This window comes from Ptychodera flava, chromosome 14 (genome assembly GCF_041260155.1).
Source record: "Ptychodera flava strain L36383 chromosome 14, AS_Pfla_20210202, whole genome shotgun sequence".
NCBI classification, from domain to species: domain Eukaryota; kingdom Metazoa; phylum Hemichordata; class Enteropneusta; family Ptychoderidae; genus Ptychodera; species Ptychodera flava.
In genome coordinates this window covers 40,763,274-40,788,216 of record NC_091941.1, presented here as the reverse complement: position 1 = coordinate 40,788,216, position 24,943 = coordinate 40,763,274, and the positions used below count along the sequence as shown (strand labels likewise).

General features: G+C 37.0%; 1 protein-coding gene across 2 annotated transcripts in view; it reads left to right on the top strand.

Annotated features, from left to right (window-relative positions):
* The window catches only part of LOC139150522 (zinc finger FYVE domain-containing protein 1-like), a 33,310-nt gene that overhangs the window by 1,694 nt on the left and 6,673 nt on the right, over window positions 1–24,943 (top strand). For both annotated transcript variants that reach the window (XM_070722944.1, XM_070722943.1), the window contains 8 exons: window positions 5,615–6,119; window positions 8,068–8,288; window positions 19,971–20,068; window positions 21,398–21,506; window positions 22,701–22,798; window positions 23,282–23,399; window positions 23,945–24,115; window positions 24,318–24,504. In XM_070722944.1, coding sequence (XP_070579045.1) covers window positions 5,615–6,119; window positions 8,068–8,288; window positions 19,971–20,068; window positions 21,398–21,506; window positions 22,701–22,798; window positions 23,282–23,399; window positions 23,945–24,115; window positions 24,318–24,504 — 1,507 coding nt within the window. The remainder of the gene's footprint in view (window positions 1–5,614; window positions 6,120–8,067; window positions 8,289–19,970; window positions 20,069–21,397; window positions 21,507–22,700; window positions 22,799–23,281; window positions 23,400–23,944; window positions 24,116–24,317; window positions 24,505–24,943) is intronic.

The following is a 24,943-nucleotide window of genomic DNA, read 5'->3' as shown; positions in this document are numbered from 1 at the left end:
CATCAACACGCCTGGTCGAGTGGGGTGCGCTTATATGATACTCCCCAGGGCCATCGGCCTTGTAGCGCTACTGGTGAGCGAAGTCGCAAAAACCAAAATCACCGACCGCCTCACCGTAGCGCTACAATTTTGCAGCTAGCTCCAGTGGTTCCTTTTAGTAACATATAATATTCCAAAGCATTTTTTTCCTCCAACAAGATCAGGATTATTCACAATGGTACATATATATGCCAAGGTTTGGTACAGTTAGTAATTCCTACAGTTTAAATGATATGGTCTGCAACTTTACATGACTAGCTCCTTTCAATAGTCATGATACTGTTCAGATTGTTCACTAGATGAAGTAATTAAAACAACATCTTTACATCAGCACAGCTGCTATGTATAATATTGAAAGGAGCATGCCAATAAAGTAGCATGTTGTTGTTAGTAAAACCATTTACACCAGAGCTTGATACAATGCTATGTGTATATTGTAAAATTGCACAACAGGTTTTATCTTCTCTACTTACTCCATTTCAGTGCATGTGGAAAATCAAGGTTTATGGGTGTGGTATAGATTGACAGACGCAAGGATGAGAAATGAAACTTTTCTCCTATATTTGTGAATAAAAACAATCACTAATATACAAGTCTCAGGTAGATCAGGAAGTAGACTTGGTTTAAGTTAGTGATTGTGCAAAATAATGTCATTTGAGCAAGTTTTAACACATTAATGTTACTTTTAAGGTAATACAAAATATTTTGATCGTATCAGTACAATCCTACGTTCTTCACACTTGCACGGTCCCTCTATCACTAGTGATAGAGGGACCATGACGCTTGTGAGAGGTGAGCTGTCTGGGTAGTTGATATGTGCATTCATGAAGTAAATGCCGTCGGCAGTAAGTTTCTCCTAGTATCAGTGACTTTGAAAGCTCGCATGCACTACCATGCATAACAGATGGCTAGATGGACTGTGTGCTGAGAGACATAAAAACATATCCTCTGATTGACAGGCCGGGCCTCTCATCACTCTAGTCAATTAGAATACAGAATGCTTGTTTGCTTTGCATATTTACTTTCCTACTGTCATCGACTGATCAGACAAAAGGGTAAACATGAAGTCACAGCAGCTTGTACTCCTCTCACATCAATATGGCAACAAATCAGATAAAATTGACTATAGAATAAATTTGTCAGCCAATAATGACCACATGCTATTACTAAAGCATGATGAGCGATCTAAAGTTACTTGTGTAGAAAAGATATATTCATCACAATTTATTTTAAATGTACTGAAAGTTTGGTCAGTATAATATACTCATTATTATCTTCTTTACGTAATAATTTCTGGAATGAAGCTTTATATTAGAACTGAGTTTACTGATTTTGATTAGACTTCTATGGTACATTTTTCATACTTAATCATATTAATACTGAAAATTTGATGAACCTGACATCCTGATTAATAGCTTACTTGCATATTTAATGAAATTCTGTAATTAGGCAATATGTCAAAAGTTTATCTGACTTCTAAGGTACAGCAGCTATACTTGTGTTAAGTCATACTTGAAGTTGATTGGTATGACAGATCATAATTAGCTTATTTGCATCTTTAATGACTTTCTGTAATTAGACCATCAACAAAACTGAATGCAATGGATTTTATAAGACTTCTGAAGTACATGTTATACTTACTTTTGCTCATGCAGAAAGTTTGATGGACATGACATGTTTATATTATACTTACATTTCAGCATGCTTGAAGTTTTGTGAGTGTGACCTATCATAATTAGTTCATTTTTAAATTCATAAATGACCCTCTGTATATATGTAGGCCAAATATCAAAGCTGAATACTGTGAATTTGAACTAGTACAACATAGATGAATGACCTATGTTTACCTCAAACATTATAAACATGGTAAGGAGCATCATGTTCGTGTGTTGCATGCACAAATATGTATTTTGCTACCATACCATGTTTCTAAATGCATTCCTTTTGGCACACCATGTCACCTAAGCCTCCAACTTTGAATTATAACAGACAACCATTTAAGCAATAAAGTTTTAAAGTTCAAATTTTCTTTTCTGAGTAGTGAGGTACACAGGTGCGTTCTGGACAATGTGAAATTTAGCTTTTCGATCCTGTTTGCTGTGAAAAAACTAAGTTACCAGTCTGTCAGCAACAAGTATTTGACTTTTATATGAGGTATTACCCTATGTAATTAATCATCCAGGAAACACATCTCCACTGTCAAAGAGACATTTTGCCTCAGTAGCTTGACTGGACGACTGAGGCTGGAAGAGTTAAGATAGAATAATCCAGTAATCCATGATACTTTCTAAATGTTTGTAATGTTGGAATTTAGTTCATACTAGTAGATTGCATATGCATGAGCTGTCATTTCAAAAACAGGTATCATATAAATGTACTCCGTTAGTGAAGGCTTTCAGAAGTATTACCGTACTCGTCCGAGTATAAGCCCCCGGTTCAGCAACACTAAACAGCTGTAAAACTAGGGGAGGGGCTTATACTCGAGCAACCCCATGTTATCTGGCATGGACGCATAATTTATGCTAATTTTATGCACGATTTTTTTCAACACCACTTGATCTTTCTATCGCTTTCAAAATCGACTTACACATCAAAAGAAACTGATTGTACAATCTCTGAATACAGAAGTGACGTTTTGGTGAAATTCAGCGTCATAAAAAACCCCCAAACTTGAAACAAAGACGTCATGTATGCTGCTGATCAACAGTAATGTGAACAGGCATGCATTGCCTACACGGAAAGGCAACTCAATATTCCAGTATCAAACTGTCTACATCTTGTGAAAAAAACTACATAGCAGTGAAAATTGTAAGTTTTGTCTACATTCCCATTCAATCTATCTTCCAACAGAAAACACGATACACAATGCTAATCACTTTGTTCATGAGGAGTGTGGCTCACGTGCTTTATTCTGGACTAGGGCACTTGAAAAAGAATACCATCGAAGTGTACCGTTAAAAGACTTACGGCAATCTGCACAGAAAAATTACCCCGCGCTAAAAACCAGAGTTAAAAACCCTTTGTTCAAAATGTTTTCAAAGGGAAAAAAGTTCTCTGGAAAAGCGTAGGTAATTTACAATTGAAAACAAGTTGTCTGGAAAAGCGCAAGTGATTTACAAATTAAGTACGAAAATTCAAAAGAGAGTTCATCAAAGGATGGGGGGGGGGGGGGGGGGGGGGGGCGGACTCGGTGTCTCACAGTACCCCGGCCCGTTGAAGCGTGAGTCTGGACTGGTGCTACCTCGTGTGGCACCCTCACTTCATCCACAGTCACAGCCAATCAACGGCCTCTAAATGTTTCCTTCGAAACTTCCCACCAATCACCGATCAGGGCAATCCCGCCAAGATTACAACAGCATTGCAGCTGGTGTCATTTCCTTTGCTACAGCTTACATACTTTGTATCTATCAGCTGAGATCCACCCCAGCCTACATAGCTACATATCTCTCTGCCGACAAAACAAAATTTTAACGCTTTACTTCGAACCGCTATAAAATATTATAATCACCAGGAAAAGTCTTCACAAATGAAAGGCTAATTGCTTCAAACAAAAGAAACTGCATGTTTCAAGCATGAAAACATCGTGGCTGTGAATGAAAATGAACAATGGCCGACGTGAGTGAGACTATTCTATTTAGGCGACGGGGGTGAGCAGGGTCAAAGAATCAAGATAGTACTGGGAAAACGTGTCATTTTCCATACGATGCTGTCAAGGGAACTCCAGTTTCCCATTGTTTTAACATCTTTTAATGGTATCTTTATTATCTAAAAGTAATTTTGCCAAGTTAAATGACCAAATATACTCTCCTAACCTTTCTGTGTTTGAGTTACACTAGGGTAGGGGCTTATACACGGATGTAATGCATTTTCTAAAATCCTCTGAAATCAGTAGGGGGGCTTATACACGAACAGGGGCTTATACTCGGACGAGTACGGTACATTTTTAGCTACTATAGACTATAGTCTATAGAAGCTATTGGGATGGGTATCCGTCCGGCGTCCGTCGTCAGTCTGTATGTATGTATGTATGTATGTATGTATGTCCGTTTGTGAGGCGTCCGTCCACTCAAATATCTTGAGAACCGCAGTACTTACTGATTTGATATTTGTTGTGTAGATGAAAAATATGATTTTGAGAAACTAGTTTTTTTAATTTTTTGATTTTGTTGAAATAGGCAAATTAATGCTAAAAAAGGTGGTTTTTGGTAAAAAATCTTCTTCTTCATAACCGCTGGTCAGACAGCTTTGTTATTTGGTATACAGGTCCCTAGGGGTAACCATACTTAGATTTGTTCAAATTGTGATGAAATATGCAAATGTGTATTTTTAAGGAATTTTTTGTCATTTTTTGTCAAAATTTGACTTACATTGTATGTAATTCTTGTACTGTATAAACCCTATCAATTCACCCAGAAAAAAATAATTAATATGATTTTAAATAATTGAATTAATTAGGAAATCATCAAAGCCAACATAATTTTAGTGTAGAATTATCAGCTTATTAACCATTTGCTCTTCTGGTCGTGCCTTACGTTCTTCCGTTCATGGTACAAATATGCTCTATCAACCCATTTGTAATACAGCTTTTTACGGTGACAGGGCTTTTTTCCGTTTGTGCTCCACGTTTGTGGAATAGGCTGCCATTTTTATTGCGTTCATGTTGCTCTTTAGCAGTTTTAAAGCTAATCTTAAAACACATCTTTTTAAACAGTATTTTTAGATCTTTTTAGAACAGTTTTGTACTGCGCTTTGAGATGTTTTTACATGTAAAGCGTTTTTTAAAGTAATAAAATATTATTAACTTTTTTTGACAGTTCATAGTGAAATGCTTACCATCTTGGAGGATTAAAACATGTAAAGGCAACTTTCCTGAATCCCAACTTTGACATATTCTGAACCGTCATTTATTGTGCCCTGTATGTTATCTAAAAGAAATTGCTCAAAATAGTCAATAGAGATAGAGATAGAGAAAGTTCTAATTTCCATTTATGGTTGACTTGGTAAGGATAAAATAAAATTACTTTTTGAGGAAAAAAATAGAGTGGTCAATTAAAAGAGTGGTCAAAGTGATAGGGTTTTTATGGTAAAGCTGGGCTGTAAGATTCCTCATGTGCTATTTATAGCAATTATGCAATCTGCGTAAACAGTGCAATGAAAGTTACATGATTCCTTATAATGCTTTTAATGACCTTGAACTTCTTAAGTTTCAAACATTTGTCTCTTCAGTGTGCTTTCTCTGAGTATGTACAGTCTCAACTTATTCAACAGAACTCACTTACAATGTTAATCAAAAATATCCACCTTCTTCATCAATACATGTGTCACAAAAGGTTATTCTCTACATAACACAGCAGAGCTCTGTCAACTGTTGAGTTGCTTGTTCTTTCAAAACCGCTGGTCAGACAGCTTTAATATTTGGTTTACAAGTCCCTAGGATGACTTAAGTTAGATAATTTCATACAGTCAGGAAATTATTAATTTTGTATCCATGTCTATAGTAGCTTCAGGGACTTTGGCCCTATGTTTATACATGTATAAAAGAAATTACTTATTGGTGACTGAAATTTCTTTGCAGCCAACGAGTGAAGATGAATTTATTGAAGAGTTGGGCTGTCCTGATGATGCAACTGTGAAGGTTGTTTCCATTTTTGGCAACACAGGAGATGGCAAATCATATACTTTGAATCATACATTTTATGACGGCAAAGAGGTATTTCAGACATCACCCAACCAGGATTCTTGTACAATAGGTGTATGGGCAGCGTATGATAATGGTCTGAATGTCATCACCATAGATACAGAGGGTTTACTGGGAACAACTCCAAACCAGAATCAACGTACAAGACTTCTTTTGAAAGTCTTGGCAGTATCAGATATTGTGATCTATCGCACAGGAGCTGAGAGGTTACACAATGACCTGTGTAGATTTCTTGGTGATGCATCCAAGGCATATGAAAAACACTTTACTAAAGTATTAAAGGCAGCAGCAGAGAGATGGGATGTGGAACAGGAAGTGTCTTTATCAAATTTAGGACCAGCTGTTATTGTTTTCCATGAAACCTCACGTACAAATCCATTAGGTAAGAGTATATCTATTCATGTATTTGTTTTGTGATTTTACAGAAGACACTAGACTAACACAGCATTATAAGGGCCGTTCACATTAGCCAAAAAAGACTAGGCCCTTGTCCTAGCCAGGTTCGTGGCCGACCAAAAAAACAGGTGTGAACGGTTCTGGCCGGCCACTGTCCGGACAATTTCTGTCCTAGTCGAGAGGGGTGGTTTGTGGCCGACCCAGGTCTCTGGCCGAGCAGTAAACAGCGTATGTGAACGCGTTTTGTCTGACTCAGGTCCCAGTTGACGCCCTCTGTAGTTGACATGCAGTGTAGTCTTTGACCTATTCGACGATTCAGTATCATTTTAGACATGGCGAGTCGAGGAGTCAACTGGGCTACGGAAGAAATCAAGTGTCTTTTAGGCATTTGGAACAAAGATATGATGAAAATCTGATGGCACGTCAAGGGATCGAATCGCCTACAATATCATCACACAGCGTTTGTCAGAGCATGGGTTTGATCGTAGCCCAGATCAATGCAAACGTAACTGGTTCACCAGTTAACTCTTGTATACCAGATACCTCGTTTAAAAGCGATCGATGGGTCAAATTGTCCCGTCTCAATCGCAAAAATCGTGGTAAAAACAACCAGAACAGGACGAACATGGTCCTGTTGTCGAAGACAGCCATTGTGACCTGTATAAGGTCAAAGGTCAGCTAGACGCTACCAAATGATCTAGGCTAGGACAGCGTTGAACGTAATGTGAACGCGGACAAAAGATTAGCTTATCTTCTCACATTCTGCCGGATTAGTTCTGGCCAGCCCAGGGCCTAGATGTGAACCCCATAATAAATTCAAGGATAAGTCTAATTGCCCACTGAAAGCTTGATTATAAATTGAAAGGTGTTATTAATGAGGTCTGAGTTATAAGATATAACATGATAATGCATTGTAAAAACCCTACTGTATGATAATCATGTGCAAACGTCAATAATAAAGCCTGTTGAATCACCTGGTACATTCTTGATCTTAAGTTCAAAGCCATACCATTCAATGTGTCAAAATCAATTTTGCCCACAGCAGCAATCTATGATTGTGAAGAATCTATTGGAGGTGTATCATCTACTGCCTTTGGTTATGTATTTCCTACACATGCATTATTCTCACAGAACATCCAACCTTTTACCTGCAAGACATTAGCCTTACCATAGTCTTTGTTCAACTTCTTACAGCACGGCCTGATCACCAGACCCTCTGTTGCTCAACATGTCACAACATTTGAATCATAATATCACTTTTTGACAAAGGTCATAGTCATGGTAAAGGGTCAGGCTATAATTGTTTCTCTCAGAAATTGATTCTTTTCCCCGTGGAAATATAGTGTATGATTTTTTGGACTAAATTTGAAAGTGTACATTCAAAACAATGATTAAATCACGATAAACAAAATTGAAATAACTTTTATTCCAGTGTAAGAATGTTATTGGCATTTTGTTGCATAGTATTTCAATAAATAGGTGTGAAAATTTCAAAAATTTGACTCGGCCAGAGTGGAGTTATATCCTTTTGAAAAGTTGAAAACGGTAGAAAAAAGAAGACAGGATATCGGATGAAATATCTGTATAAATTTACTCTTCTTCCTCACCCATCGTATGACTACTTTCATACTAAAAATTAAACCCTACCAATATTTCAATCTTGGGTGAACAAATTGGTGAAAATTGAATTTTAAAAAAATTATATCATGCAAAAAAAACTGTGTAACAACACCCCTAAACTCCCATTTGGTTTTCATAAATACCGGTATTTGTTAATTTTCTAAAACTTGCTACATTATTATTGGCATGTTGGTTATACCTTTTACTGTAAAAGGTTTTGGAGAGACTCACAGACCCTTGTTGTAATACCCAGCTGACCAGTTCAATTTGTGTATGATGTTACAGTATGTTATCGACAATGTTAATGTTTCTAGGGTACAACTCAAAGACCAAGTCAGCTGAAACACTGCTGAAAGAACGCTTTATGAGTGAAGGCAAAGATATCAATGCTTTCAGTTCTCTGCGTTATGTTGGTATCAAAAATGAAGGAGGGAAAACAGATTTTACAAGTTTGAAGAAAGTCATCAGAGATGGAGTCATGGATAGTACTGTTAGATCACCAAGATCTCCGTATATCATTTACAAAGCACTGTGGGTATGTACCATCATGAATTTACTGTAATAATTGTGTACAAAGATTAGGTTTACTCTTGATAAGACAACCAAGTTGATAATGCTATTTGATGTTTATTTGATGTTTATTAGCTCCGCTGTCAGTGACGCGGAGCTTATCAAATAGGTTGATTTTCCGTCGTCGTCGTCGTCCGTCGTCGTCGTCCGTCAACAATTACCTTCTCCTCTGAAAGCGCAAGTCCGATTGCTTTGAAATTTTATATGCAGTTCACTTGGGGTGACCTCACTTAAGTTTGTTCAAAACATGGTGAAATTTGCATATTTGTATTTTTGGGGCAATTTTTGCTGTTTTTGGTAAAAATATCATCTTCTCTGAAACCACTTGTCCAATTGCTTTGAAATTTGATATGCAGTATAATTCTACATATTTTGTTAAAAACATTACTGACGCTAAAGTGTTTTATACCGAGAAAGACATCATCAGTATGCTTGATTTCCTCATTGACAACATATTTGTTGAATTTGGAGGACACATTTTCCAACAGTGTATAGGAATTCCCATGGGCACTAACTGTGCTCCCTTACTTGCCGACTTATTTCTGTTCTCATACGAGGCAGAATTTATCCAGAACCTTATCAAGCAGAAAAAGGTCTCGGTAGCTCGTACTTTCAACCTTACATTTAGATACATAGACGATGTCATTTCATTGAATAACTCTGAATTCAGTAAATATCTCGCTATGATTTATCCTCCAGAATTGGAGATTAAAGAAACTACAGAAACGGCCTCTTCTGCTTCATATCTGGACATTTTACTTGAATTTGACTCTAATGGTCACCTTCTACTAGCCTATATGACAAGAGAGATGAGTTCAACTTTAGTATAATCAATTTTCCACACCTCATCAGTAATATTCCACTCTCACCTGCTTATGGGGAATACATTTCCCAGCTTATTCGATATGCAAGAGCATGCAGTTCATATTGTGATTTTGTAGAGAGACATGGCCATCTCTCTTACAAACTGTTAAATCAAGGTTACACCAGAGCAAGACTTGTCTCTACATTCAAACGTTTTTTGGCAGGTATCGCAAGTTGGTAGATAAATACGATATCTCTCTTCGATAAATGATCACTGATGGCATGGGTGACATGGGGCCTTAGTTAGTAACCACTACCTATCTGACTTTAATAGATTGATATATGGCGGGTGCCACATGTGGGGCAGGATGTGCTTACTATTTTCAAAACACCTGACATCACTTCTTGGTCTTTTGGCCAGAGGTCCATATATCTTTCTTTCATGAATTTGACTTTGTTTGTGTACCGTCTATTTACTGTCTGTTCTGTGCTGTTTGTGTCTATGTTTACAACTATTGTCTCACAAATTTTGACCTAGTGTTATTGGATTATGGATTGGTATGATTGCGATTATTTTACTTAGGGTGACTTCAGTTAGATTTGTTCAAATTGTGGTGAAATTTGCATATTTGTATTTTTAAGGCAACTTTTTGTCGTTTTTGGTAAAACAATCTTTGAAAATCTTCTTCTTCAAAACTACCAGTCAGATAGCTTTGATATTTGGTACATAGGTTCCTAGGGATGATCTATTTCAAATTTCTTCAAATTATCCAGAAATATGCAAATTTGCATTTTTAAGGCAATTTTTGCCATTTTTGGTCAAAAAATGTATTTCTCAAAAAGTACTGGTCTTATAGCTTTGAAATTTGGTATACAGGTTTCTATAGATGAACTAAGTAATATATATTGAATTTCTGATGAAATCTGTAATTTTGTATTTTTTTGGGCAATTTTTTCCATTTTTGGTCAAAAAATGTGTTTCTCAAAAAGTACTGGTCTGATAGCTTTGAAATTTGGTATGCAGGTTCCTACAGTTGAGCTAAGTAATATGTATTGAATTTCTGATGAAATCTGTAATTTTGTATTTTTTGGGCAATTTTTGCCATTTTTGGTCAAAAAGTGTGTATTTCCAAAACTACTCATCTGATAGCTTTGAAATTTAATATACAGGTTCCTACAGATGAACTAAATGATATTTACCGAAACTATGATGAAATCTGCAATTTTGTATTTTTGGGCAATTTTTTTCCATTTTGGTCAAAAAATGCGTTTCTCAAAAAGTACTGGTCTGATAGCTTTGAAATTTGGTATGCAGGTTTCTACAGGTGAGCTAAGTAATATGTATTGAATTTCTAATGAAATCTGTAATTTTGTATTTTGGGGGCAATTTTTGCCATTTTTGGTCAAAAAATGTGTATTTCCAAAACTACTCATAGCTTTGAAATTTGGTATACAGGTTTCTATAGATGAACTAAATGATATTCATTGAAATTATGATGAAATCTGCAATTTTGAATTTTTGGGGCAATTTTTTCCATTTTTGGTCAAAAAATGTTTCTCAAAAAGTACTGGTCTAACAGCTTTGAAATTTGGTATACAGGTTTCTATAGATGAACTAAAGTTGGTCTTTTTGAAATTATGATGAAATCTGCAATTTTTATTTTTGGGGCAATTGTTGCCATTTTTGGTCAGAAAATTTTATTCTCAAAAAACTACTCATCAGATAGCTTTGGTTGACATGTTCTTAGGGATGATCCGATGTGATATATTCAAAGTATGATGAAATCTTCAATTGTGTATTTTTAGTCCCCACGGACACCGTCCGGGGGGACTTATAGGTTTGGTCATGTCCGTGCGTGCGTCCGTGCGTGCGTGCGTGCGTGCGTGCGTGCGTGCATGTGTCCATCCGTTCACACAGATATCTCAGAGATGCAAGAAGCGATTTCATTCAAACTTGGTACAAGGATTACTTCATATGTCATACAGATGCACGTCAATTTGTTTTGTGATACGATCCAATATGGCTGCCAGGCGGCCATTTTATTACGATTTTTTCATGTACAGAGCCATAACTCAGACATGCTTCATTCAATGTTATTCAAAGTTGGTACAAGGACATTGACCAATGTCATAGATATGCACGTCAATTTTTTTTTGTGATACGATCCAATATGGCCGCCAGGCGGCCATTTTATTACGATTTTTTCATGTACAGAGCCATAACTCAGACATGTTTCAACCAATTTTATTCAAAGTTGGTACAAGGACATTGACCAATGTCATAGATATGCACGTCAATTTGTTTTGTGATACGATCCAATATGGCTGCTGTGTGGCCATTTAGTTACGATTTTTTCATATACAGAGGCATAACTCAGGCATATCTCAACCGATTTTATTCAAAGTTGGTACAAGGACATTGACCTATGTCATACATATGTACGTCGATTTTTTATGTGATACGATCCAATATGGTCGCTAGGCAGCCATTTTATTAAGACGTTTTCATGTACAGAGCCATAACTCAGACATATTTCCACCAGTATCATTCAAAGTTGACATTGGCCTATTTCATACATATGCTCGTCGATTTGTTTCACGTCATGTAGCAGTAGCATGTCAATTATTGAAGTTTCGTAAGTAGGCTGATATGTCAAGAAATATGTACTGCATCAAATTCATGAAACTTTATACAGATGTTATCCGATGTTAAGCTCACATTGCTTTAACATTGAAAAAGACATTTATCAGTGTCATTTTAATTAATTTGTAATTGCATAAGTAATGAACTTTCCTAATTAGTGTGATATAGCCACAAATTAATACAACGTCAAATGTGATGAAACTTGATACAGATGTTGATCTCATAGTGTTGTAAATACTGCATCAAACTTTATGAAATATGGTACCAGTGATAATCTGTTAAGTGTTAGAATTGTATGCAAAAATGTTTTGCAACATCCTGTTGATTAATTCCTAGTTGACTCATTTTATGAACATTAGGATGGTGGCCTACATTGGTTTTATGTTTTCATCACCATGGAACTCATTCTTGGCCATTGAGCGCCATCTGTATCAAAGTATTTTTATCACAGACCTAATTAATGAAGAGGACTCTATCCTCTCTGAGGACATGTAATCAAAGTACCCATTATTAACAAGTGGGGACTGTGTCATCAACGATGTCTTGTTGCAGCTATTTTAGCCACTTTTTTCTGGCCACTGCATTGGCTATCAAAGATTTCCACCTTCTCAATCAACATGTGTCAAAATAGTTATTCTCTACATAAACACAGCAGAGCTATATCGGTCGCTAGGTCGCTTGTTAGTCCCACGGACACCGTCCGGGGGACTTATAGGTTTGGTCATGTCCATGCGTGTCGTGCGTGCGTCCGTGCGTGCGTGCGTGCGTGCGTGCGTCCGTCCGTTCACGCAGATATCTCAGAGATGCCTGAAGCGATTTCATTCAAACTTGGTACAAGGATTACTTCATATGTCATACAGATGCACGTCGATTTGTTTTGTGATACGATCCAATATGGCTGCCAGGCGGCCATTTTATAACGATTTTTTCATGTACAGAGCCATAATTCAGGCATGTTTCAACTGATTTTATTCAAAGTTGGTACAAGGACATTGACCAATGTCATAGATATGCACGTCGATTCTTTTTGTGATACGATCCAATATGGCCACCATGTGGCCATTTTATTACGATTTTTTCATGTACAGAGCCATAACTCAGGCATATCTCAACCAATTTCATTCAAAATTGGTACAAGGACATTGACCTATGTCATACATATGCACATAAATTTGTTTTGTGATACGATCCAATATGGCTGCCAGGCGGCCATTTTATTACGATTTTTTCATGTACAGAGCCATAACTCAGGCATGTTTCTACAGATTTTATTCAAAGTTGGTACAAGGATATTGACCAATGTCATAGCTATGCACATCAATTTGTTTTGTGATACGATCCAATATGGCCGCCAGGCGGCCATTTTATTACGATTTTTTCATGTACAGAGCCATAACTCAGCATGTTTCTACAGATTTTATTCAAAGTTGGTACAAGGACATTGACCAATGTCATAGCTATGCACATCAATTTGTTTTTGTGATACGATCCAATATGGCCGCCAGGCGGCCATTTTGTTACGATTGTTACATGTACAGAGCCATAACTCAGGCATATCTCAACCAATTTCATTCAAAATTGGTACAAGGACATTGACCTATGTCATACATATGCACATCGATTTGTTTTGTGATACGATCCAATATGGCCGCCAGCAGGCGGCCATTTTATTACGATTTTTTAGCGACGAAGTTACGTAACTGAGGAAGCTTATAGAGTTGGGAGAGGCGAAATTGACGTCATTTCCGTCAACAACTTCCGTAAAACTATTTTGTCACACCACGTGATCAGTGTTATTTAACGACTATTAGCATACCTCCATGGCATACCATTCACGTTGCACACTCACTATCAGCGAAAATACCAGATCGTGTTGAATTGACATTATAATTGAACTTAGAGCGTACGTGTGAGTGTATTGGCTTACATGAAAATGCGATAGACAATGATGCATTTACGTTAGAACGTCCATGCTCGATCATATTGTTTTTGTTCTGTCAGTGTAAATTACGAGATTGATGGATGTTGACGGACATCATGCGTGTGTTTGGTCCTGACATGCATGTCGTTTTGATCTCCTTTTTACTGTGCAGGGGAGAATGAATTACGTTCCTCATGGGTTTCAAATATGTCAAAAAAATACGAAGTTTTGAGTGGATTTACGATTTCGTTTGTAAATTACGAGCGAAAATTTCAGCTTCCCATTTCATCGGCGCAACCGTGCAAGAAACCTCAGTGTCCTACTACCTCCATGATCACATGTTGTACCACACGAACATGAAAGGCGTGCGGAAATTTGCGTAGTGTTTTTTCTCATTTAATTTGGCAAATTATTAGCAAAAACCTCAATAATTCAAGGTAACCTTTTCTTCTCAATCGCTTCCTGGAGTTTCAAAGTCATACCAACGAAAATGAGTGAAAAATTTCGATGCAAAAATCGTGCATCGACGAGAGTAACATGCGTAAGCTTAAAGAGACTGAGAGTATTCATTGAAAAATAGCCCATGATTCGAGCTTGGTTTTCCTGTTTTTCGTTTGAATTTTGGCCAAATAGTCGCTTTTTAGCGGGTTTTGAAATTTTTAAAGCATCTAAAAATATTAAAATGACTTTTCATTAACAAACGAAATAAAAAAGTAAGAAATTCAATTATTTATCTACAAAATAAAAATATTTTGGCAGGCTGAATCATATAGCTAAAAAGTGAACAATCAATGTTTTGGACGAGTACATACGTGTGAGTGATTTTTCGCGGGGATTCCCCCGACCGTTCATTGCTGTGGCGCTCGAATACGCAGTCAGTTTCCGTGAAACGGGATGAAATTTTCTTTCAGGCGAGGCGTTTCAAGTTACTCTTGAGAAAAGTTACTTAATTATCAGTTGTTGTTTTACTGTTTCATGACACATGTTTTTGATTCAATCACTTGTTGACCTGAAAAACAACGATATTTAGTACTCTTTTTCAACAGACTTTTAGTAAGTAGCCGCGGTACAGCTGCAGTGTTCGAAATAATCGGTGGCAATGGATGGCATTTGCCACCAAAACTTTCAATCTGCCACCAATTTTTTTTCTGGTGGTATTTTTCTGCCACTAAATTTGGATCATCATGTATCAATCCTACGGCTTGAATGAAGGAACACTGAAGGAACACGCGTTGTCTGACGGCGGAAAAACTCATTAGCAAAAAAAAACCAAACTAATTGCGACATTTTGGCATGAATGAAAACATAGCGTGAATCCAACTTGTGATTGGCTAATCTCCATATCGATGACAGCAGCTTTTGTACACTTGACATGTTGTTGCCCTATGTGATAGCCGCATATGCAGTCATACGGCACAAGATAAAAGCATGTTGTGACATTTTTAAAACAAAGCCAAACTGCAGCCATCATTAAATAATAATAAATAATTGCAATTCATTAGCCAGTACAGGGCTCAAAAATTCCTATCGCCCGACGATCGTTGCTAGTGAACTTTGCGTTCGGGCAAGTAAAATCAATATGCTTCCCGCCGACGGGCAAGTGCACCAGCGGTTGAATCAACTAAGCTCTGGACAATTCAAGCTTGAAACGTATTTCATTAGGTCTGTACACGCCTACAATTATTGTAAGTCCTTCAACTCTCAGAAGCTTTTTCTGAAAACCCTTGAAAATCCGCCCGACATCGCAAAATAATCGTTCTTGCTGATGTAAAACACAAAAAGTCGTAAAAATAGAGTTTTGCGACATGTTCTCTCCGACGACACGGAGTGAACTCACAGTTTTGTATGTGTGCCGTAAAGTGGTATGCTCTTGACAGTGGTTGCCATTCTCTTGTGCAAGTGTATGACTCGTATGACAATCGATCAGCTTCACGGGATAGTGTTGTTGCACCATGTGTTTGGTTAAAATGGATGTAAACTTATTCGAAGCTATGGATCTCGGCAATGCTTACTGTTCAACGTAATTAAATCAACACCCAGTTGAAAAGTACAAGTTTACATCGTAGTCGAAACGGGCTCAGTCGACCAGGGTAGCTGTGGGTCCATAGCTGTGGTGTTTTCAGACGGGATTCATGCCTTTTACGGCTGGTTTTGACTTTTACGATTTTAACCCCGCCACCACAGCTATGGGATATTCCATAGACTAGCGTCCAAATCCGCCGCAAGCACCCTTTGCGCAAGTTTGCTCGACGATATTTCGAAAATTTTCCATCCAAATTACAAATTGCCAACACTCATCGACAGCTTGGTTATTAGGGACTCACCAGACCAGAAATCCGCTCAAAATTCACTGAAATATCGCCTTTTTTCTAAGTTTGCGCGACATGACTACACGTAGACCGCCATTTTGCTAGCGTAAAACTGTTGGTCGAGGATCCCTGCAGTACGTCACTACAGTGACGTAGGGCCGTGACCTCTCAACTTCTGAACACAAACTAACTTACGGCCAGCATCCGCGCGGCGCGCCACGAATAATTATAGATCCTAGGACTGAACTTTTTTCCCCCAAGTAAAAGTTTGATTTCAGTTTTGTGAGACTGGGAATGTCCATAAGACGAACGATGGTCATCGATATCACACGATGAATCTCTCAGTTTGTGTTTAGAAGTTGAGAGGTCACGGCCCTACGTCACTGTAGTGACGTACTGCAGGGATCCTCGACCAACAGTTTTACGCTAGCAAAATGGCGGTCTACGTGTAGTCATGTCGCGCAAACTTAGAAAAAAGGCGATATTTCAGTGAATTTGAGCGGATTTCTGGTCTGGTGAGTCCCTAATAACCAAGCTGTCGATGAGTGTTGGCAATTTGTAATTTGGATGGAAAATTTTTCGAAATATCGTCGAGCAAACTTGCGCAAAGGGTGCTTGCGGCGGATTTGGATGCTAGTCTATGGAATATCCCATAGCTGTGGTGGCGGGGTTAAAAATCGAAAAGTCAAAACCGGCCCGTAAAAGGCAGGAATCCCGTCTGAAAACCACCACAGCTATGGACCCACAGCTATCGACCAGGGAGGCCACTACTGCAGCTACGTAGTGTGTGAGATGCAGACAGTTTCAAATTACGTGACCTTGGTTGTTAGGGATCGGCTCTCACTTACAGAAAACAAATCTGCACTGAAGAGTAACGAAAATGAAACTTGAATCTGCTCTCTTGACGAATACATTTATCAAAATAAAACAGCTGTGCTCAGTGAGCAAACATGTAAACAGGTAAAAGGGTTGAAGAAGTACATGTGTGTATGCATTGGCAGATATACACTAGCAGAGCAGTTGTCTGTGATCTCAGCTTGATAATAAAGAGCAGCAGCCAGCCATGCACATTGTAAATCACACAATCTTATTACTCTTATGCAAAGATTTTAATTTGGATTAGGTTGTGGAAAAATTCCAAATTCAAAGATGTTTTCTGGATGACCAAATCTATTTCACATTTATTCATATTTCACATAATCACATTTCTTCTGCGACATTTCAGATTTGGTAATGGTCCTTCATTTTAACAAGATGTAGTTCATGTTTGAATCTGTTTTTTCCCTCTTTGAATTCACTTCATATGGCCAAACTCTTGCTCTCTGTTACAAATTACTGGTACAGCTATTAGAAATTTAGGGCAAGTAATTTTTCCTCTCGGGCAAGTAAAAATGAAATTCACGTGTCCCACGGTTAATAAGTTTGAAAAAATTTTTCGAGGCCTGCAGTATGGGTTGACTTTTTGTGACGTGTGCTCACCATATTTTCAAGAATTTATAAATTAGAATGAGTATGTGGCAATGACAAAATGTTTTGTTATACCGATCAGATGATGTGTTAAACTGCCACCAGATTTTTCATAATTGCCACCTAATTTTATATCCGGTGGCAAACTTTTGCCACAAAAATAAAAAAGTATTTCTATCCCTCAGCTGTCAATTTTGACACTCAAATACTATCGTTTTCAAAGTACATTTTGAGTGAACTTTGTAAATGAACATTCTGAACCATCGTGTAATCTATGCTTGGAATTTTGTTGCTTTTGAGGTTTATTCGTGGTTTTTTGTTTCTTTTCATCATCAAACATTGACAAGTAAGCTTGTAAAACTAGCCTTAAAGAATTATGTGTTACTTTCTGGTTTTGTAACATGTAAAGAAATAAATAAGTTGATTTCTTTTGATCCTTTCCACTTATTGGTATTTTTTCCTGGTTTAAAGTTACTAATATCCTTAATCTTTAGTCTCTACAATCTTAGAAAAAATGAAACGATTGATTTAATAAAAGAAACTTATTGTAACACAGTTCAGTCATTTTCATAACTCTGGTTCAAAATTCAGTGTGCTATACTCATATCTTGGCAGTGCTGAACTCTTCTATCATAGTATCTGCAACTGAAGAATTCCTTCACGTAGAATGATTTGTAAATGTAAATCAGTGCTGTTTCCGACGTATTAGAACTTACTTTGTAATTACTACATGGCAGAACAATGTCTTCTTCATTTACATAGAAGAAGAACAGTTTATTTCGCTAAAATGTGGTGAAATATGGCGAAAAAAGTCCCGCATGTCAATAGCCAATTTTTGTCTATTGACAGGCGCCTGTCAATTTTTAATTGTCAGGGTGTTGCCAAATCTTGTGTTTATATAAGTATGTCCGGTTCTGAGATGAGCTATATTGGCATACAAAAGGAATTTGTTGATAACTGACAATTTAATTAATACAGTCAATTTTGAAATTTACTCAAAACTTTTGAGACTGAATTTGAAATTTTACTACGAATTTTCGGTAGCTAGAGGGGAAACAGACATACCAGTGTGATGGGCGGACCGGAAAGTCCATGGAAATCAAGCAGGTTGTTCTTACATGAACATTGCTGTTTGGTGTGTTGTTTTGTAACACACTATGCTAACATGTTTCAACACCCAAGGAAACATTTGTAACTTTATAGTCAATGCCTATTAATAAAATTATTTTAATTTTGTATCGGAATATCACAAAACAATGTTGTGATCATCGCAGTCCAGCTAGCTGTTATGAGTAAGCATGTGTACTTGGCTGGACCGATCAAATTTCTGCAAAAATCATTTCACCATCAATGACAAGCTAAAGTGACGTCAATGACACGAAGAAAGTTTGTTTAGAATTATATTTTCGTTTTAAACTACAGTTCTTTGATGCAGTGTGGTCGTCTGGCAATCCACCATCACGGTAGATGTAGTGCATCCAATACACAGTCCACACTGTCCAATCATGCGTGCTTATTTTCCTGTTATAATTCAATTGGGTCAGAATTTTGTAGCAAGGAACATACAAAATCTTGCAGATAAATCAATTTGGATGATCTATGTTGATCTATGCAAATTCCAAGTTTGGTGGACATGTGAAAATTATGTTTTTTGCCTTCATGTACAAGATGACATGTTTACCAAGCTGGATGCTCACTGCTAAAAAAACAATAGGTTTTATTACAGTTTCACATTTCAACCCTTTCTTTGCATCTTTCTCAGCAACATTCCCCAAACCCCTCTCCTTGCATCCCTCCCGCTAAATGCACTGAGGAGCACAGTGTCATATCATTGACGCTATTTTTTCATGTACAGAGCCATAACTCAGGCATGTTTCTACAGATTTTATTCAAAGTTGGTACAAGGACATTGACCAATGTCATAGCTATACACATCAATTTGTTTTGTGATACGATCCAATATGGCCGCCATGCGGCCATTTTGTTACGATTTTTTCATGTACAGAGCCATAACTCAGGCATATCTCAACCAATTTTATTCAAACTTGGTACAAGGACATTGACCTATGTCATACATATGCACATTGATTTGTTTTGTGATTCGATCCAATATGGCCACCATGTGGCCATTTTATTACGATTTTTTAATCTCCTGAACTACACTCAGACATGTATCAAGCGAATTTATTCAAAAGTATTTTTATCACAGACCTAATGGAGAGGACTCTATCCTCTCTGAGGACCTGTAATCAAAGCACCCATTAACAAGTGGGGACTGTGTCATCAACGATGACTTGTTTAATATATTGTAAATGAACAAAATGTGGGAAATGAGTGTGATTGCTTCAAGATAGTGTGCTAGTATGTCTTCTATGCAATATAGTTGAATGTAATTTTACATAACTATTTTTCACTTTATTTCTAAGTTTTTACTCTCTTAATAGTAGATGATCACAGCTTTTTGCTCCAGGGTATAATGGAATGTTGTTGTCATACTTGCAGGAACTGAACACTAAATTCAGCGATAAAATAGAAGATATTGTTCCCAATGTGTTCCCTGATGAATATTTCACATGCAATTCCAAGTGTCTTTCATGTCAGTAAGTATATCTCAATGTGTGTATGTCTTTGTCCCTGTGTGAGATACATACCAAGCATATCGGTTTTGTTTGATTCAAAGATTATACCATATTTTGATGCATTAGTGTCCATGTCATTCTGATGGCAACCACAAACTCTCAATGAAAGTTTCAAATTAAGGCAAAATTCTGGCAACTGCACAGTATGTTTTTGTTTAGGGGATGGGAAATTCAAAATCACTTTGAGTCTTGTTTATTTTTCAACAAAATGCTACATCAAGAATATTGATATAAACAGGATGAACAAAAGAAAATATTGCCAACATATACAACCAGCAAAAATAGAAAAAGTGAGTACCATGTGTAAGTTCACAGTGCATGCTGTTCCTCATGCCATTATCAATGAGCTGTACACAGTAAATATGTACCTTTGACATTATTCAATAAGTTCCACCAAGCTTGAATATAACAATCATTGAATCTGGCTGGGTAAAAGCCCATCTTTACTGTATGTAGCACTGTGACAATTTGTGAAAGACCACCTTTTGCCTTAGCGCTGTCATGGTGGATAAAAGTCCACCTTTTGGTTCAGCACTGTGATGGTGGATAAAAATCCATCTTTTTGTTCAGCACTGTGATGGTGGATAAAAATCCATCTTTTGGTTCAGCACTGTGATGGTGGATAAAAATCCATCTTTTGGTTCAGCACTGTGATGGTGGATTAAAGTCCATCTTTTGCTCCAGCACTGTGATGGTTGATAAAAGTCCAATTTTAGTCGGAAGAGTATACAGCCATTGGAGTAATTTGTAAATGCTTTCAATCCAAGTGTGATTTGAGTGGATAGCCATTCTGTCAATAAAGACACCAACAAGAATTTCCATAGTTCCTGTGCAAAGTAACCACCCACCTCAACTTCTAAAGAGAATTACCAGCACATGCTTTAACAAAGTAATATTTGTCAGTCACAGGATTTCATACACAAATTGATGTAACTTGGTCCTTACAACTCCTGACAAAGGTTTTTGGATGATCATTAAATAACAGTGGCATTGTCTATGATTTCCATATGGCACATGTTTCTGCTGATGTGCAGTGTGCTTGGAAGGTGATATCTGATTGGTCAATTGTCACCATTCACAGCAACTTAAAGTCTATTTGTATAATTCAATTATTACGGTAAGATTCAGCCATCCACTTAGATAACGACTTCAGAGACGCTGCTCATCAGCCCACATGTTTTATGATAGCTGTTCAAAGCAAAACTTTGTCTCATGACAAAATGGTTTCATGGAGTTAATAGTTGTAGTCTGAAAAATGAAAATTCAACTGGTCTCGTCTCTGCTACACAGGGCTCGCTGCATCCTGACAATGAACCATCTGAAAGAGAGAGTTGGCCACTCCTCAGAAACACGATGTAAATATCAACATCAATATGACAATAACGTGTACACTTGTAGGGTGAGTAATGAAAATGATTAAGAATATTTTGTGTGCAAAGTATTTCAAGCAAACCATCAGGTTTATCTTACTGTAAAATTTCTTCAGCATTATTACAGTAATCCACATTTATGTCCTACATTTGTTGTCTTCTTGAACAAGAAGTACACTGCCAGCATGACATACATCATAGCCTCTGATTTGAAATAATTTCTACCATTGAATCGAAACCATTGAGTCAAAATCAATGTTTTAATATAGTAATAAAGAACCTTCAGCTGTAACTTTTTGCATAATTTCTTTCCAGGATTTTACTCCACAGTTAAATAAGTTCATGTAAATGTACTTACTAAAGGATGTGTTTATATCAGTACATGTTTGGTTCACTACAGACCAGATATGAATGTATGGACAACTTTGTAACCAGATTAATGATAACAAGGTTCCTCATTCAAATGAGGCTTACCTCCATACATGTACACACAGCCTGTTAAAAACAATTGACATGCTGCGTATACACGATTTAAACTTCATAGAAACAACATGGTGTCATTAATTGGAATACAAGACATGGAATGCCCTGGCTTGTATTTGACTATGTTATTTATTTGTCATATGGCCAGTTTTTGAAAATGGCCAGGAAACTTAAAATGAACTGAAAACTTATACACTGACTTTACCATACAGTCATAAATGAATGTTTCCAGTAATTGAGTTTTTGATTGAATGGGTAGAATTCCAAGAAGATCTTAGAAAGTTCAAGATATTTTGACATCTACAAATTCAAAAGATATGCAGCTCCATAGGCTTAAATAAAGTGGTACAAAGAAATGGGACAGAAATTCAACATTTCACTGGTATGTTGCCAAGAAGTTGGTAAAATTAGCAATAATTAGTGGGCCAAGCTGAATTTGTGTTAATTTACTGGCACCGATATGTCTAATTCAAAAGTGTGAGAGAACATCTGCCAAATCTAATGACTGCAGTACTCAATTTGATTCTAATTATTGTCAAATGATACAGTATGAGGAAGTGGGTGACAAAATCTTTGTGGTAATTTCAGTAATCCAATTGTCATATTGGTAATTTGAGATAATTGATTTGTCTCAACAATCAGCGGATGAAACAGTTAGAAATCTATAGTCAACATTACTCAGTAGGGAAGTCCAAGGAACTTAGCATTTCTCTCAACTGCTTTTACTTGTTTACTTTCAGAACTGTTATGAGGATGGAAGGGAAACATTAGTTGTGCCAAAAACTTCAGCTTCCTCTGAATCCACATGGTTAGGACTTGCCAAGTATGCATGGTCTGGGTAAGTACCATCACAGTCCGGTGGTCAAGGGACAAAGGCATTGATGTCTACAGGGCAATTATCAAACTCCAGAAAAAATAATTTCTTTTGTGAATAGTTTTAAATGTTACAAGATATTTTTATGTTGAAGTAGTACCTGCCAATCATTGCATATGATAGTGTGTGCCTAGGCAAAAAATTCAACTCAAAATGTCTTCTAATTCATTTGAAGTGTAGCTTGCATTTCTTTTGGATTTTCTTAATTCAGATTTCTTCAATTAATGACCAAACCACAAGTAGTTTGATTATGCTGTCATCTTAATGCCTGGCTTTGTGAAACTTGAAACTCTGGAGGACAGGATTTTACTTTTGTCCTGTACATGAGATTGATTGATGTACAGTAGGATTAAATATACTTGACATGCAGGTAAGAAACACATCAATGCACCAGTGCTGATCAAAATTGCAGCACAGTATCATTAATGCTAATTTTGTCATTTGTAGGTATGTGATAGAGTGCCCCCACTGTGGCATCATATATCGTAGTCGCCAACATTGGTATGGTAACAAAGAACCAGTAGAGGGCGCTGTACGGACTGAAATACGCCATGTATGGCCTGGGGTGAGTATTTTTTCAACATCTTGAGAGTAGACAGCACATTTTTCAAATTGGATTTCACTTCATACAAATGAATTTTACTTCATACAATTTTTATTGATGCTTACATGGTTCAAAGCACCTGAGTTATTTTTCCGACACAGTTATCAATGTGTCATATCATCAAGAGCTACATCTTATAACTAAGAAAACTGTTGGTTTATCACTGAAGAGAAATGCTTAAAAGACATCAAAGGTAGTCTCAGAAACTAACCATAATACATCTATACAAGCTAACTTATTGACATAATATTCAAATCAATGAATAGTTACATGTTTACATTTATATCCACTATGCTACTTTCAAACTGATGACTATGCAATACAAAAGTTGGGCGCTACAAAAAACAGGGTATGCCTACTTTCCTGAAACGTTCAACAAGGCATTCTTTGTTATAGCCACGGTCCGTGAAGGGACCATGTTATAGCTCCATGTTAAAAGTATTTTTTTGTTTGATCATTATGATTTGCACTGTTTAAAGAGCGGTCTTTCTTGATGGTATTGTCAGGGTAACCCTGTATTGCAAGGTACACATAATGCTGCACGTAGATTACTAGATGGTTTGAGTCATGTAGCTGGTACTGTTGGATCTGTTGGTGCAAAACCAACAAAAATGTTGAGTGATTGGATGACTGATCAAATTGCACCAGCATACTGGATTCCAAACAACCAAATCAAGGTAAGCTCTAATTCTTCACTGCTGATAAAGTAATTAAATCGAATGAACTTGATTATGGTTTTATTTTAGTTTTTTTGTTGTCTGTAATGAGAATTTGAAACATGTATCAATAATTGCTGTAAAAGTTCTTGAGAAATGAAAAACTAAACATAAACTTTAACCTATTAACCAATTCTTGGCTTTAATCCCTTATAATTCTCAGGAATGTTCTAATCCTGATTGTGCAAAAAATTTTGAAGAGATGGGTTTAACCAAACATCATTGTCGTGGTTGTGGTAAGGGATTTTGTAATGATTGTACAACAAAACGACGTGCTGTGCCAGAGAGAGGCTGGGGGCAGGCCTTAGTCAGAGTTTGTGATGCATGTTATAAGACTGCTGATGCTACAGGTAGGTTTAAAATATCAAGACAGCTTCCAAAAGTTTCAGTCTTATTTGTCTCTCTTCCATGGAAGATATTCTCGTAATCGTTCATCTAAAGCAAACAGTTAAGCCATTTTGCTACCAAAACTAGTTTTATAAGAAGATTTGCATGTATTTCAATGACAGCAGTCATAATTACCTACGTTCAAAAAAGTGGTGAGGGGGGGGCTGGAGGAATTCAGGGGGGGGATTTGAAAATTTTTAGGGTAGTTGAGGGGGGGGGACTTGAAAGTTTTGCTCTGCCTATAGGGGGGGGACCTGAAAATATTTTGACTCCCAACATTTTGATGTCGTCCAATGGTTCTAATGTTAGTAATAATTAACAAAATCTAGAACCGTTTTGTCAAATTTTATGTCTTTAATCTCGAAAAAGTCTACAAATGTATTAATGCCATTAAATTTTCGT